The sequence below is a fragment of the Embiotoca jacksoni genome, unplaced genomic scaffold (genome assembly GCF_022577435.1).
Source record: "Embiotoca jacksoni isolate LCO1_2020_lvr unplaced genomic scaffold, fEmbJac1.0.p SCAF_1, whole genome shotgun sequence".
Lineage (NCBI taxonomy): Eukaryota > Metazoa > Chordata > Actinopteri > Embiotocidae > Embiotoca > Embiotoca jacksoni.
The window spans coordinates 26568186-26585244 of record NW_027185229.1 but is presented as its reverse complement, the minus strand read 5'-3'; the positions used below and the strand labels follow the sequence as shown (position 1 = coordinate 26585244).

At 40.5% G+C, this 17059-nt stretch overlaps 1 protein-coding gene across 3 annotated transcripts in view; it reads left to right on the top strand.

The window, feature by feature from the left end:
* ripor3 (RIPOR family member 3) overlaps nt 1-17059 on the top strand; it is a 46957-nt gene that overhangs the window by 14101 nt on the left and 15797 nt on the right. For 2 of the 3 annotated variants that reach the window (XM_069150757.1, XM_069150776.1), the window contains exons 2-6: nt 12903-13001; nt 14873-15028; nt 15953-16031; nt 16183-16206; nt 16323-16376. In XM_069150757.1, the coding sequence (XP_069006858.1) occupies nt 12904-13001; nt 14873-15028; nt 15953-16031; nt 16183-16206; nt 16323-16376 (411 nt within the window). In that variant the 5' untranslated portion in view covers nt 12903. Of the gene's footprint in view, nt 1-1388; nt 1418-12902; nt 13002-14872; nt 15029-15952; nt 16032-16182; nt 16207-16322; nt 16377-17059 lie in introns of all 3 variants that reach the window. The other variant, XM_069150766.1, reaches the window with a different exon arrangement.

Here is a 17059-nt window from a genome sequence, read left to right as displayed (position 1 = left end):
TCTCTCTGCTCTCCTCTCCAACCGGTGGAGGCACAAGCTCCGCCCACCTCTGAGCCTGCTTCTGTCGGAGGTTTTTCTTCCTGTTCAGAGGGAGTTTTTTTTGTTGTTGAATTTCTCTGTGTAAATGCTGTAAAGTTCTGTTTAAAGGCGCTATATGAATGAAATTGAATTGAATTGATCAATCAACGCTCTGACAACTACGCGACTCGTGTTGCGCACTTAATTCTCCAACGTTGAAATTACGTCAACGTCGCCACGCCTGCTTTGTCGCGAACCGTTCCACCTTCTGCTGAACTCACCTTTAATAGCCGACGGAGGGGTTTCCAGAATAAATTAAAACAAAGTCACAGCGAAAGGCTGAAGCTGTAAAGCAATAAAAACTTGGGCGGGAACCAGTTGAGGGTTCATCCTTCGGGGGGAGGCCACCGTGAATATCTGGTCCAAATTTTTAAGGACAATCTATCCGACAGTAGACCAGACGTTTCACAACAAAAAAAAACAACCACATCATCCATCTTTTAGGGACCATAAATGCCTCGCAGACCTTCACGATAGTCCCCAGAGACGTGCTGCTAAAGGAGCTGGAAACCACGGAGCCCGCTGCCGCTTTCATAAAGTAGATGAAGACTGAAGTGCCCTTGAGCAAAGCACATAACCCCCCCCCCCCCCCCCCCCCCCCACCACCACCACCACCACCAACGACTGTGCGACTGTATTTACCGACATTTTTTTTTTTTTGCTGTGCATGTGTGTTCGACGTGTTCGCGGCTCAGTTTCAGCGCTGTTGACAGCGAGGAACTTATTGGAGGGATGGAAAAGACCGCGGAGACTTCGTATGATTACAAACCCACAACTCCTCTTTCCTCTTCCTCCTCCTCCTCCTCCTCACGTCCCCTCACCTCAGAAAAGAAAATACAAACCAGAACCAGGCAGACAAACTGGGAGAGAAGAAGGCAGAGTGAGGAGAGTTTTCAGCTCTTTATCTGTCTTTTTATTTATTTCTGATCAGACACAGCTGAAGGAAACCAATGAGAGAAAGAAAAGTAGGGATGCCCTCTGACTTTCCGATCGGCTTTTAAAAATAAAAGGCCGTCGAGAGAGAAACAAGATCATAAATGTGTCTTTTTTTTTTTTTTTTTTTTGGACTGAGACAGATAAAAAAAAAGAAAAAAAAAAAAGCATGTGGAGGATTTACAATCAGACTCAGTATAGAAAAAAAAAAAAAAAAAGAGCAGAAATTGGATGGAAATGGATTCAAACAGGGAACCAACCAGGGATCAGACCTGGGATGAGATTTGATTGGAAATATACATCGTGAAATAAGTCGCTGATGCAATTTTACAGCAGGAAAAATGACCAATTTCATCTCGTCCTTCTTATCGTTTCAGCGTCGCGTGAAGATGGAGTGACGGCGTCGGTACGTTCGACGAAGTGGGCTAAATATATTGCGAGATGTCATAAGCGCTTTTATTAGCGCTCACCACGGATAGTCGCGTACTCCTAGCGGCGGCTAGCTTCACCGGTTTGGTTTTCAAACTAATTACTTAAAAATAAATGACTCCATTAATTTCTTATTTCAGAGGATATCTTACTCACGACGAGCTCGAGGTAGCTGAGCAGTTTAGTGTTTGTATGTGCTGTACGTCATCAGCTTGAGGAACGAGCTCGTCTCTGTTGCTAGGGTCGTCGCTAAGGGCCGGACTACTTCCTGGAGTCATTGTGTGCGTTGCATCCGTTTCTCCTGATGCGACTGATTGTTTCCCAGTTATTAGTCGTCACCCTTCCTCCCCCCCATGCGTTGCCGTGGCAACGGGGAGCAAATGGCCCCTCAACATGAATGCACTTTGTTTACATATATTATTTAGATGGTAACTTGTTGTACAATCGCAAAACATTACACTTCGAGGGTAATATTGCTTAATTTGAAAATATATCAATCCACCCTGAAAATGTTTATATACACCGACCTACTTTCGCCGACGGCTTAAGTTAACACTTTTCCTGGGATTTCTTGCTAGTTTTATTTCCCAACGCTCGTCATTAAGCTCTTTGTCACATCACAATAAATCATCCTTTCTGTCTGGAGGCTGCTGCTCGGATGAAAGTCTGGAAGCTGACCCGACACACACACACACACACACACACACACACACACACACATACAAAGAAGGATTTTAAGTGTAATCCACGTCTGGATGCCAAAGTCATCACCCACATTGCTCACATAGTTCTAACTCAGCTGTTTATTGATGAACATAATCAGACGAGGATTATGTTCATCAATTTGCCAGCGCACACAGATGTGGACAGTCAGTGTGTGTGTGTGTGTGTGTGTGTGTGTGTGTGTGTGTGTGTGTGTGTGTGTGTGTGTGTGTGTGTATCTGGTGCAGGCAGATGTTTTTCATCTTTTGTCCAAAAAAAAAAAAAAAAAAAGACAACGAATGTGCACTCGAGCGTCGAAGTGTTTGCGGCAGGGTGGTATTTGTGTGTGTGTGTGTGTGTGTGTGTGTGTGTGTGTGTGTGTGTGAGAGAGAGTGAAAGAGAGAGGAGCCCAGATGTTTGTATCTCCTCAGGAAAAACAGAGATGTACGCTGTGTGCGATGGAGTTCATGTCAATAGATCGGAGAGATGAAGTTACTTAAGAGTCTTTTAATCTTCGCTATCACTACATAACAAACACACAGCAGGGAGAGGGAGAGAGAGGTGTGTGTGTGTGTGTGTGTGTGTGTGTGTGTGTGTGTGTGTGTGTGTGTGTGTGTGTGTTGGACTGCAGAACGAGTGACAAACGAGAGGAGTCGGCAGACAAAAACAGAGCCACAGGACGAAGGAGGAAGACGGGAAAAAGAGAGTGATGAGAACAGGAGGAGGAGGAAATCTGAGAAAGTGAAAAAAAGAAGTGAAGTGGAGACACAAAGAGATGATGATGATGATGATGATGATGATTGCTGCAGAGGAGGACGACTCCTCTCATACACTCTCTCTTCTTCTCTCCTTCAACCTACATAATTATTCTACAATATTTCCTGAATGCCGTCTGTCTCGTGTTTTTTTTTTTTGCTTCGTTCATACATCTCCTTTCCATTAATGAGCCCATTTGGCTCACTAATAGTTAATTTAGTAAAACTAAAACTGTTTGTGTAACATCTGTATAAGACTGCAGATTTAAATGTCTGAAAAATGTCATGAAAAGTGCAATTTCACTCACGTATTTCCATTTCAATTTTGAATTTAACTATCTGGGTGAAATTTAAAGGAATAGTTTGACATTTAGAAAATTACAATTATATCAAATCTGTCCAAAAACTGATGTGTAAAAAAACAGCAGTTTTACTGATTTCTCGGAAAGTCACGTATTCTTGAGCTGTTTTGCCTGAAACCGTTATTTATCTGCCAATTACCAGTATACCTAAAAAAAAAAAAAGTCGACTCAATTTAGCATTAATCATGGAGGAAATTGAGAATGTAGTAGCCTCAATACATTTGAGTAGTTTATACATCAGGCTTGTGAAAAATAGTTGACAAAACTAAACGTCAATATCAATTCAAGTTTCTGCCAGATCAACAAAAATGCTTTATATAACGAGCTGGAAATCAGGAGGAAGGTTTCGGGCTGAATTGGTTGAAAAAAAAAATGAAATGAAGGACACATAAAATACAATCTTATGATGTTTCACAACATCCTTTTTTTTTTTTTTCATACTGCCTCATCAGCCGGAGGATTTTTACCCCTCAATCCCTCCCGACGCCCCCTGATCCTCCAAACTAAATCTAAACATTTCACCGGGTGTTAACAGACCTCCAGTTCAGCACTAATTCATTCACTTAAAACAACAATCGACAGAATGGCCTGAAATAAACAAAGCAAAAAACTCAGCCTGTGGTGAAGACGCAGGGGGAGGGAACGTGAGTCATGCTTGTAGATATTTAGTTTACCCAGCAGGCACTCGGGCCAAGAAACAACCAAACGGACTCCGTTAAATGTGATGTGCGCAGCACTGACGTCATCATATCTACGATTCGTCCCGTGACCCTCAGATTATGCATCCAAAGTCGTGATGACCCGGGACAAAGTTTCACAATGTGAGGAAATAGTTCATTCCTCTCTCCGTGTGCATCTCGTAACAAACACGACTGTTTATCATCACGCTTGGCATCGTGACGGTTTGTGAAGAAAGATTAAAACGGTATCAGGCAGCGATGCATCATTAAACAAACAAAAAGAATCCCTCTGGAGTTGCAGCTCTTTAAAAAAAAAAAAAAAACAAGAAAAAGCTCATTTGAAATCAGGAATCAAGATTCTGTCTGGTAGTTAAAAAAATAAGTTATGAATTATTCTGTTCTCTCCGTTTCTATTAACTCCTTACTTCATAAATAACCGATTGATCTATAAAATTTGTATATTCTTTTTCCACTTTATTACTGTAACATGACAACTTTTTACCTTTCTTTATAAATGATTTGAATGTGTTCCACGTTAAGGTGAATTTCAATTGAATTTATCACCGCTGACTTTGTCAACATGTACATTTGATCAACCATATCACACATAAAAACAGATATAAAGGAACATTTAAAAATATAGAAAAGAAATGAGATGTCTAAGAACAGATAAAAAGCACGAGAACCAGATAAAATGCATAAAATTAAACACAAATAGAGTGAGTTAACCGAGTTAGCTTCCCTGATATCTGACAGGTAGTTTGTTCCACAGCTTTGCAGATAAAAGCCGAAATCCCAATTTTTCTTTCGGCCATTTGCTGGAAAAACTGTAAATGTCTTCGACAGCAATTGAAAAGACTACAAATCTCAAAATTTGACGCTGACCAGATGAATATTATTGAGCTGATTTAATTTATGTATCGTAAAGGTTAAGCAACTACGGTCGCTATTTTAGGAATGTTATGAGCAAGCGCCGTCTATTAAAGCAGTGTGCTTCCATCCAGAGCAACATAGCTCTTTACTCTGGGGGGATATGAGTCATCCGTGACCTCTGACCCCTCCAGAATGAGCCAGCCGATCTCGTTTTCAGCCGGCAACCGAGCCGGAGGACTCAAGTGGGGATTTAAATCAAGACAAAAGATGACACGAAAAGAAACTGAAACAAATCGTTTGATTCGGATTAAAGGATAATTCAAACGCTTTATGTCTTTTCACACACACAGAAGAATCTCTTTGATTCGAAGATTCACGAGGACTAACTTCACACTGCAGAGATAGATTTCCTCCTTCGGATGATAAACGACGCTTTTGTGTACTTTGTTTACTCGGGGAAACTGAGCGGAGTCTCCGAGGAGCAAGTCAGAGTCGATTCAAACTTCTCTGCTAATGATCGCAGATGATATCTAAGCCAGAGAGAGAAAGAGAGAGAGAGAGAAGGGAGGTGAGGACAATCACATTAAAAAAAAAAAAAAAACAGGAGGATGAAAAGGAGGTAAATCAAAAAAAAAAAAAAAACAGGAGAAGAGAAGAAGAGGAAGGATGAGGAAAAAGATCCCCCGTTATCAGCGCAGCTACAGTACGTCGACATCACGTGTCGCCCTGCGGTCTGTGAACACTGGCAGACCGAAGCAGCAGAACATAGAAGTGGAAACGAGACTATTTCACTGAATTGGAGTGATTACCGACGAGTCGGCCGAAACCACATTTAAAAACAGTCGGTCGGACCACCTCCACCCTGCGAGGGAGGGACACAAGAAAGAAGGAAATTAATCCCTTCTGCTCCAGTTTTACATGTAGTTTTTGAACCATGTGTGTATTAGCGTGTGTGTGTGTGTGTGTGTGTGTGTGTGTGTGTGTGTGTCTGCTCCAAGCAGCAGACCCTCACAAGGGGCCCGTACATCATGTGTGGTGGCAAACACACACACAAGCAGACACATGTCAGACACTTAAATGTTTACATGCGCACACACACATATATACTAACACACACACACACACACACACACACACACACACACACACACACACACACACAGAGGCCCCAACCTCCCACCTCCTCGCCACATGGGACCCCGTAAATCACTTGCAGGTCAAGGCAAATTCTTTTTCTTTTTTTTTTTTAAGACCAGAAACTCACCACAGCTTTCTTTCAGACCTCGTGAGAAACTACACACACACACACACACACACACACACCTCCCCTCTTTTGTTCCCCGTTGCATTTTTTTTTTTCCATCACTCCAGGAATGCGCCTCCCCTCATTTCACATTCGAATCACATCCCCCCCGTTATTTATTTTTACGTTCCGTTCATCAGCGTAAGCCTCCAATTAGGACGTTTTTACTTTACTTTTTTTGCTCAATATCGTTTTTCTCGCGAGTCGTTTTCGATCACGTTTTTTTATTTATTTATTTTTTTTATTTTTTTATTCCAACCAAACCGCTACACACCAGCTGCAGCCAGCGATCCCGCACACGGTCCTCCGGCCAACGGGCGGCTAATTAATCACGAGGGAAATCAGAGCAGATTCAATGAAAAAAAACCTGAAGGAATCTAAAAGATATTATTAAATAAATAAAGCAAAATTAGAGTGCAAATAATCAATCTTTTTTTTTAAGAAATAAACTGGGTTTGAAACCGTCACTTCGTCATGTTGTAGCAGTCGATAAGTTGACCCTGTAAACATTCACTACGGTTAACTGACCCACTTCATGGTGATGACAGAGGAAAAAGATGAAGCCGTTCGAAGCGTCAACCGTTTCCTCAGAGAAAAAGATGAATTCAATATATAAATACAATCCCATTCGAAGGCAGCAAAGCGTGAGTCAGCACGAACGATAGCGGGACGATTCAACTGATATGAATGCACTTATTTTTAATTGTTATCATACCTGTGATTCTGTGAAATCTAAAAAACTTGAAAAAAAAACAACCCGATTTTAGATTTCAATCAGATTAAATCAACAAAACTGATACAAGACCTGACTTCTCTGAATCTTGGAAGTCTTAAAATGATCTTGTTGAATAATTTCAAGAAGTGGCAGAAATTGAATATACTATTCGTAATCACGTTTTAAAATCCCCTGAAACAAAGAATTGTATTTTCATTACCTTCGAATGAGTTCTCACAGAAGCCACTGTGTTGCACTGCCATGTTTTTTTTTTTGTTTTTTTTTACAGGAGCCTCGAAGGGACAAACCAAACACTGGCTCTGCAGAGGGGCCTTTTTGCTTCTTTTTTTTTAGCTCGTTCACACGCCTGGAAGGGAAGAAGGTTGTTCAGTTCACCACTGGAGGCCACCAAATCCTACACACTGCTCCTTTAAGACGAAAACTAAGATTGGAGAAAGTGACTCCGCATGTCAGTAAAAATATGGTTCAGCTCCACAATGACGGAGATTTAAAAAGCAGAACCGGGTAAATACGTGAGTTTATAAATCAGATTAAAAAAAAAAAAAGAATACGTATGAATAGTTCTGTCTCACATTTAGACGTGAAACTGCACAGTCCAATCTGGCCCCTTGAAATGTCGCTTACAATTCGTTTGCATGGACCAGACTTGAACATATCCTAAATGACTTTAAAAACCCTTCTGGAAGTCATGTAAAAAAAATGCTGTGGCTCGTCACTATGTGGAGCTGCCATCTGCCTTCACTCTGTCCTCATGAGTTCTGTGGAATAAAAACATACTTTTTGGTCACTTAAATTTTTAATTGAAGCAGCTGGAGCTCCCTCGTTAAAAAAAAAACAAAAAAAAACAAACTTGATTTGAGAAAAATATCTTCGGGTGAGGTTTAAACTTAAAAAAAAAAAAGTGTTTGAAAATTAAGAACGGTATGTGTAATCCATGCAAATGTGAAGATTACTCCCCCTCCCACCCCACCTTTCCAGTCACTCTGTTTCTGCACTATTTCTCTTTTTCCTGCTTCATGTCTTTGAGTGAAATCACTGCAGGTCTCTGTAATTATGTGTGTGTGTGTGTGTGTGTGTGTGTGTGTGTGTGTGTGTGTGTGTGTGTGTGTGTGTGTGTGTGTGACCAGGACACGCTTTTAAACAAGCTCGTTTACAAAAGTTGAGGGTGTGTCGGGATTTTAAACATTGTTCAATTGCATCTGGGACGTTTCCTGTGTGTTGCTTTGATTGTTTCCCACAGTTGATCGTGGGTCGATCTGGTTTTACTGCAATATGCAATGCTATAAGTCTTCTTTATAATTATCACTCTTGTCGTCTTCTAATTTTCTTTATATTACCTCTCTGCACATTGTCTGATCTAATATCCTTTTTGTGTCTTGGTTATGTTTCATTCGGCTTTGATTTTTTTTTTTTTTTTTTCGCGCTAACAACCCGCAACTCTGCCTCCGCCTCTCTGTGAGTCTGTCCTTCTTCTGCTTCAGGGCCACATGTGGTGGATGTTTGGTGGTTCAGAGGAAACCCCCGAATTCCTCCGAACAAACACAAACACAAAAGAATTTTTTTCTTTTTCTTTTACTGTATTTAACTCAGCAGAAATCTCAAAAGTTTGAATGTAAAAGGGAAGCTGCTTTGTCAGAGTGCCGAGTTATTATTGTAACATTTTTCTCAGCTAACGACACTAAATAGAGACAAATGCATAACATGATTGCCTGGAACAGCTGAGGTTTTCTCACAGGTGATTTAGTGAGCTTGACATGTTAAGAAATGTTACAAGCAAGAGGCGGTGACAGAGCAGACCGGTGGAGATGGATGTAATCTGTGACCACAGAAGACTTTATGCTCGTCTGATAGATGGATGTGTATCAAATTCTTCTGTTACAGCCGGTTAATGTGGAATTCAGCCAGAGCCTCAAGTATGTAATTCTGCTCCTCTCAGCTCAATATGACCGAGCTGATCCTTTGTTTGGCATTTCTCAAAAGGCTCTACTCTGCGTTTCAAAAAGCTTTTATTCTGAAAAACCCAGCTGTCATGTCTCTTCTCTGTAATATTTTAATACCAGCAGCAAACAAGTCTCTGTAACCGTGTTGAGTAGGTGGTTCATATCAAGAGTTTTGGGAGACAGACGGTCGACAGTACGGAGATAATTTCCTGCAAACAATTAACAAATTTCCTACAAATCACATAACGGGCACGGTGTGGTGGTCAAATACAAAAAGTTACATTTCAAACATAAAAAAGATCAAATTTTTCTAAGACTGAAAAATGTGTTTCACAAACATACGAGGACAAAATAAGAAAAACATAATTTTTGGTTCGGTCTTACCGCTTTTAGTGTGCTAAGGATTTTCTCACAAAAAGTAATTTGACCTCCGCAGCAGCAGGTGGTGCGAGAAGTCCATTTAAAAACAATTTAAACCCAAATCCTGCTTTGTCGTTGTTTTGCCAGGAAATTAGACCTTAGATTATACATAACCTCCTGGTTTCAAAAATGAGGCCAATGTGGAATTGCCATAAAGTGCAATACCACTGAGTCGCCACTAGAGGTTAGCTCCAAAAAACCATCCGGCTCCATAGACTCCCATTCAACGTCTCTCTTGAAACACTAAGTCAATAATGTTTTTCCACAAGTTATCTTGGTGTTGTTAGCTTAAGTCGCTCCTTCTTATTAGTTTTCTGGCGGATTAATTAGAAATTAAGCCTCAAAAAGACGTATTTCTGGGGCCGTGTCCGTTTGATTGACAGGCCTGTGGTGCAGTCAGGTTACGGCTATCGGTGGGCGGGACGTAGTATCGCCGGATTGCCAATCAGATCGAGTCAGATCCCCTTCCCCATCTCGCCCAAATATGGTCACCAACGGCTCCAAACCGCTCGGCAATACCAAGATGCCACCGGCCATATTTCCGAACTCGAGGCTTCGTAACGGCCGTTCACAAACCAACGCAACTGTTGGTTGCTGCTTGAATCAGCCCGCTACAGCCATTCAAACAAAGACGTGCTTTGACAGCAATAAAAAAAAAAAAACAATAACAAAGTCGGATTCTCGTAAAAATGGTGAATCTGGTTCTGATTCATTAGCATGCCAGTGTTTGCTTCTTAAAGCCAAACACCCTATAAAGCTGAGGATGAAGAGAATTTCAATACTTTGATTTATTAAGGGAGTTATATGGTTTCACGACATGGTCGGTGTTGACATGCCTCCCATCAGCAGGGTAATTCAAAGAGGGGGGAGCTCGTCCCCCCCCGCTGGTCTCTGGACACGGCTTATACATCTGCAACAACTTTTACAACTGAATCATATTTCTCTTTAAGCGGTAAAAAGTTGTTGTCACGGGGCATTTCGGCCTTCAGGTTTGTCAAGAAGGAATGATTTGAAATTAATGGGCTGGAAATGACACTCAACAAAAAAAACAAAAAGTTATCCTTGTAAAACAAAAGACACTTGACCTTCTCTACCGGGAGAAACTGTGTGTGTGGACAGTATAAATGCTTACTCGGCTAACTTTGGTCCATAATAATGAAACCTGGTTTCTCCATCCCCCGTCTGTTGTGCGTACGGTTGCCCGGTGACTCTGTTGGTTTTGGCTTCAGGACCGAAGTGTGCTTCATATTCTGGGTCAGGGACTCCGAACTCGGTCCCTCTGAACTACTTACGCTGGCAGCGTGCCGTGTTTCTGCCGCGCTCTGGACTCGAATCTGAGTCACAAGGGGAATAAAACTGAGCGAGTCCGACCTTGATTCACTTCGTCTGCTGCTGGAGCTCTTTAGCCCGACGATACTGTAAATCTAAACACGAATTCATAGCTCAGATTTTAACGTGAAGGCAAAGCAGGATATGAACAAACGCACAAAGGTATGAACGGGATATTAAATACTGCATATTCATGATGTTGTTTACTTTGTTTGTTTGTTCAGACTTCCTCAGGGATTAAGTACACATTACGTTTAACATCCATACTCAGAGTGCAACCCGATATCACGGCAAAGCGTGAAATAGACACGTCGGGCCACGACAGCAAGAAAAACGTGAGATAGCCACGTTTTGGCCTGTCCAGGCGTTACAGTTTCACGCTTATAAAACTTCAAAGTTCGAAGGATCATGCGACCAAGTACCAAGTACAGAGAGACGGCCATGTAGGAGGCAGAGGTTCAAATCAGGACAATTTCCAGGACAACGTTGTTCTTGAGTTGTTTTTTGTTAGTAACAACAAAAGATGCTTACCATGTTTAGCCGCACATTGTTAGGGTTTAACAAGTAGCTGAGTGAGGAAGTTTGTTAAACGATTAAATGTTTGTTTTTTTGCATGTTAGACAGAGAAGAATTTGTGAACTACGATCACGAAGGCTTTAATGGCGAGTCATTCTTAGCTCAGTTAGATGACAAGAAGAATCGTGATGTTGTTGTTTTAGCTTCAACCAAACTCAGCATTTACAGGGACCACATGAAACAGAGCAGATGGCATACAGACTGTGTGTGTGTGTGTGTGTGTGTGTGTGTGTGTGTGTGTGTGTGTGTGTGTGTGTGTGTGTGTGTGTGTGTGTGTGTGTGTGTGTGTGTGTGTACTATGTGTTCTTTAAATACACTGATTGGCATTTTTACTACGTTTCATGCTTTGTTGGTTTGTTTTCTCTCCACTGTCATAAAGGAAATGCTTTAACTTTCTCGTAGAATGATCTTATTTTCGTCGCATTCGTATTCCCTGCAGATGAAGTTGAAGTTGTTGCCGAATTTGAATTTCTTATATTTATTATATATTTTATTATATATTTGAACTTAAAAAAAACTGTTAATTGGTCTGTCAAAAAAGAATAATGTATTGGATATTTTCATTAGCCGTTTCAGGGAATAGACAGTGAGGTCGTAGAGGAACCTGTCATCAAGCTTAAAAGAAGTGGTACATCTGATTGTTAGAAAGGCTAAAAACAACTTCAAGACAACGCAGTTTCTGTGGGGGATTTTTTTTTTTTTTTTAAACAGGAGGCTGAGACTGTGGTAACAAAGAACATTAAATCTGAACGGGGACTTGAGTCAGGACCATTGACTTTATATAAAAGTGGACAAAGCTTCCGGGTCTGAAAAATGAGGCCAAGTGCCTTAAGCTGCAATACCACCGAGTGCCACTAGAGGTTGACTCCAAAAAGCCTCCGGCTCCGTAGACGTCATTCAACTTCTCTAAAACTGCAAAAGACTGCACCAAAGTAATGAAGATTAATCTCTTGGACACTCTTGACATCTCTAAAAAAAAAAAAATAAATAAAAATAAAATAAAAAAAAAAATTATACAAATGATGGCGATTCAGTCATTAATTTCAGAGACGTTTCAGCCTGAATCAAAAATAGTGAGCCGGCCGAGAGTCGTGCTGGCAGCGTGTCTAAAACGTTGTATGGTAAATATATAACTGCCCTCCATCTGTATACCAGTTTGTGCACATATTTGTGGGTCCGTTTCAAGATGTTTTCATGTTAATGTGTCCCAGAGATGTCGGTGCTCTGTTTCCTGTTTGTGGACTCGTCTGAGAGATCAAGGGTGGTCTCGTTGATTTATTGCGTGAGCGGCCGCGTAAACAGACAACAAGGTGAAAATAGACAACTAAGTTAATTATGTAGCCTGTAATCAAAAAGTATATTGAAAAAAGAAAAAAACTCAGGTGGCATATGTTCTTTTACATTTTTTGGCTTCAACAGCGACTCTCATCTTCCAAAATACAAAAAATAAAGAGTAAACACTAGCAGATGCTTTATGGATCAGCTCTGTCTGGATGTCTGGCAAAGATTTTGTTAAAAATATTAGAATAACAAGATCTCTTGACATCTTTAGGATGTCTTTAACATTTGGAAATGCCAATTTGAGTACAAAGAAAGATGTGTGTATCGTCATGTGAGCGTTTGTGCGATTAACTGAGATTTAATAGGAAATATAAAACAGGAATGTTTTAAGGGGTGGGGATTGTTTTTGGTTTTGTTTGTTTGTTTGTTTGTTTGTTTGTTTGTTTGTTTGTTTACAACGCCTCACAGATGTGGCTGAAATGTTTTCTCTGTTTTGGGTCTGAAGGATGTCGGTGAAGCTGCGATTCGACTGTCCTTCGGATGGAGGTCCGGTCCACAGGAGTCGCTCCTTCACCGGGTTCAGCTCGCTGACCGCTCGACGACGGTGAGTGAAACGCCGACAGAGCCGAGGAAAATCCAGTTCAGAGTCATAACGACCCGATTCTGTAAATCTTTTCAGTCCTAAACAAACAGAGGAACAAACTTGAGTCTATTTATTCACAGTAAGTTGACGTTGCCGGGCACAAGAAATCCCAAAAACCCTGCCCTTACCGAGTAATTTTGCTGCCAGTTTTATTTGTGCCTGAAATAGTTTGATTAGTTAGTTTGATTGAGATGTATCATAGCTTCAGGATATAATAACTGAGGCTAACCACTTTGCTCAGAGTATACCAAAGCACGCAATCGCATTTAATCGTCACCCTTATTTTGATGGCTCATCAAAGGTTTTTTTTTTTTTAAATTATTATTAAAAGGATGACATCTGTAGAAATGTTGGAAACGCTCCCTTTTCTTCCGGCTGGCTTCGAAGGGGGCATGTCAGTCTGTGTTTGATTGACAGCTGGCAGCCGGGGCTCCAGCAGGCAGACAAGTCAACAAAATTTCTCTTTACGTGTCACGGGGCAGACAGGATGTAATTAGTGGTGTTGAAAAGAAACGAGCACATGACTGTTCAATGGGCTGCAGCTATGATCATACACAGTATTATGGCATTAAACTGACGTTAGAAGTGCACTTTTCTCCAGCGAGTGTTTGTTCGGTCATTTGTTCAAACATATGTTTGCATAAATTCAGCTCACAGTAACAACTGGTTTGTCTAAAAGATCATTATGTTGCTGGTTAAACAAAAGAACAATAAAAAAAATAAAAAAATAAAAAATATGTATACCTGAGATTATATTTTTTTATTGTCTTTGGAATATATTGAAGAGGGACCCCCAGATATTGTTAGCTTTCACATAGCCAGGCTAGCCACTTCCCCCTTGTTTCCTGTCTTCATGCTAAGCTTAGCATTTTAAATGGGTGTAGTTTTAAAAAGACAGTAAATGAGTCGACTGTGAATGTTTGGCAGCAGTTACCGAGTCCCATGGCTCATTCATGTCACAAGATGTCCTGCATTTTGTTTCGTTCACTGTTTTCGTTTAATTTTTGCATCTCTTGCATCGAGCCTTTTAATTCACACGAGTCGAAACCTTTTTCAAACTGCTGCTGTCTAAACCAACAAAACAAAAGTTTGTTAGGTGACAAATGTTTTAGGAATTATTTCCCAGAGGAGTTTCAAAATGAATGACATGAAGCAGAAATTTTTTTTGCACAAACTTGGATCAGACTGTTGCCTCAAGTCAACTATAATAAACCCTTTCGTCTGCGGGCGTTGTTTTTTCATTCAGCGGGAGAATAAATTAGATCTGTCTCATATTGTGTGGAGGGAAATCCCTTCACCCTAAAAAAAAAAAACACAAAAAAATGAAGCCAGTTCCTCACAGATGGGCAGACAGCGAACGCACCACAGACTTTTAAAGATGCTATTTGTGAATGGAGGAAGACTCAGATGACAACGTTCAATCTCGTGAGAGAGAACAAAATGTCACGTTAAAAAAAGAAAGCGAGCTGGAATTCACTTCCTGTGTGTGTGTGTGTGTGTGTGTGTGTGTGTGTGTGTGTGTGTGTGTGTGTGTGTGTGTGTGTGTGTGTTGATGTTTATTCTGCACACACACACAAACATCCAGACATTTTTCCATCTCAGACACAGAGTCACACAAACACATAAACACACCACACACACTGACAGCAACAACAAAATATCACACATACCATAATAGCGCTTTTATATCCGTGTTTATAATTACGGAGGACGTCCGACTGAAGCTGAAATATAGTTTATAAAAACGCGACAGCGCACAGATCTGATTGGTAAATGTTAGATATGACATGTGGAAAACTAACTCACCGTGTGTGTGTGTCTTTATTTTTCAGGTCGTCCTCTGTTCGTAACTCTCTTCGCACCAAAGCGATGACCGGAGGTAAATCTCCCAGGATGCACCTCTCCCCACGTAGAGGTCCGGGACTTATCTGGTCTCTGCAGCCGGATCAGGTCGACAGCGTCTTCCAGGCACTTCGCAGAGGACTCAAGTACGTATAGTACTAAAAAAACTGTATATTAAAAAAGGTCTTAAAAGTGAAGTCAATACGGAAGTGCTCTCAGTGCAATACCACCGAGGGCCACTAGGGGCGAAACAAATTTCTTTCTCCAATAGACTCCCATTAAAAAAAAGTGTCAACTTCTCTCATTAAATACAAAGTCAATACATTTTTTTCCACAAGTCATTATGGTGTCATCTGATAAATTTGCTCCATGTGATCATGGTTCTGGTGACGCTTCTGAAAATAATCCCATCATTTATTGGATATTAGGCCTCAAAGAGAAGTATGTTTGGGGGGGGGGGGCATGTCTGGTTTTGATTGACATCCCTAAGGGGGAGTCGTGGAGTAAATACTCATAAATACTCGTTCTGCAGAAAGTAATATTCAGTGAGTACATATTATAACGACATCGGATTGTCAATACCAGTGATTTATCTGTGGTGTTTTACTGCTGTAGCTGCCTCACATTCAGACGGGTACTTTCGTCCAATGTTTCCCAATCTATGGCCCAACTCTTTTCAGGGGTCACGAGATGATTCAGGAGCTTTTGAGCCAAAGTAAAAACATGCAAATCTACTACTGTGTACAGAAACACACAAATCTGTATTCATATTTTTTTTTAAATGTGCTAAAATTTGAAAAAAAAAAACAACTTTATATAATGAGTTATTTGAGTCTCAAAAAGTTGTAATAAAGTTAAGCCAGTTCATAAATTTATAAATCTTTTTGGTGTCAAACATCTGAAACGTGACAAAAGACTCCCATTAGACACGTTTATCTCGCGTGTAACTAGAAACCAGAGCTGTCAGATAAATATAATGGAGTAATTATTTAGGTTAACGATATGATGGAGTGGTCTGCTTTAAATGTTTATAAAAAACGTCACGTGTCGCCAACGGCGACTGTCTGCAGGGAGTTTCTGGACTGTCATCAGGGAGAGATGGACTTCCTGTCGTCACAGCAGAGAGAGACCAAGAGAAACTCCAGACTGGTGAGGAGAGAGAGAGAAAGAAAAAAAGAAAGAAAGAAAGAAAAAGGAGGAAACTCTTGTGACCGTGTGGGAGTGTGTTCGTTGGAAGATATACTGTGTTAGATATGATGACGATGATGAAGGTGACGATGCTCCTTTTCTCTATTTCCAGGCCTTTCTTTATGATCTGGAGAAGGTAATGTGTTTTGGGTTTTTTTCCGGTCAAAGTTCATCATATTTGAAGTGCTTTAACTAATTAAAAAAAATGATAATAAACCGATATATAAACACTGAAACTCTTTGCTTCCACAGGAGATCAGAGCGTTGGAGAGATACATACGACGATTAGAGTTTCAACTCAGCAAGGTGAAGTAAGCTTTTCAGATTTTATGTCTTGACTTTTTTAGTTTTTCTTGGGTTTTAAAGGATGTTGATGGATGGATATGAATGTTTGTCAAATATTTCAGGAACAGCTGCAGTCTTTCACAGATTTTTTTTTTTATGGCTTTGAGTCTTCTGGGGAAAAGAAGGAGGAAATTAGATTTTGATCACAATCCAAGTTCAGGCAGCTTTTCTCTGGCTGACAGTTTTGTTTAAAGGATAACTGGGATTTTTACACTTTTTTTATTTATTTTTTTTACTGCAAAACTAAAACACTGAATTGACCAAACTAACACATGGCTGTTCAGTGTATTTGGTTCATGTTGTATTGTGAATTTTTTATGCTGCCATCTTGGCCGGGTGTTTTTTACTTGTAAGGAGATAATATCACATATCATAACAATGTTATCACAACAATACTTTGTTAGTGGTATCGGTTCATTGTTGTTTTGGTCTTTTTATGGGGTTTCTTGCTGCGTTCAGACGGATCTCGTGGTTACAACACGGGAAGTCGTACGTTTGGCATTCGAGCGGTTTTTAAGTCCTAAAAAAAACACGGTTGCTAAACACGGACGCCGTCTAGAAACCACAATTTAGGCAGCTAGCAGGTAACGTAATGCAGGAAATGCAAAACGAAAATCGGGACGATGAACATTTTCCTCAGGCTG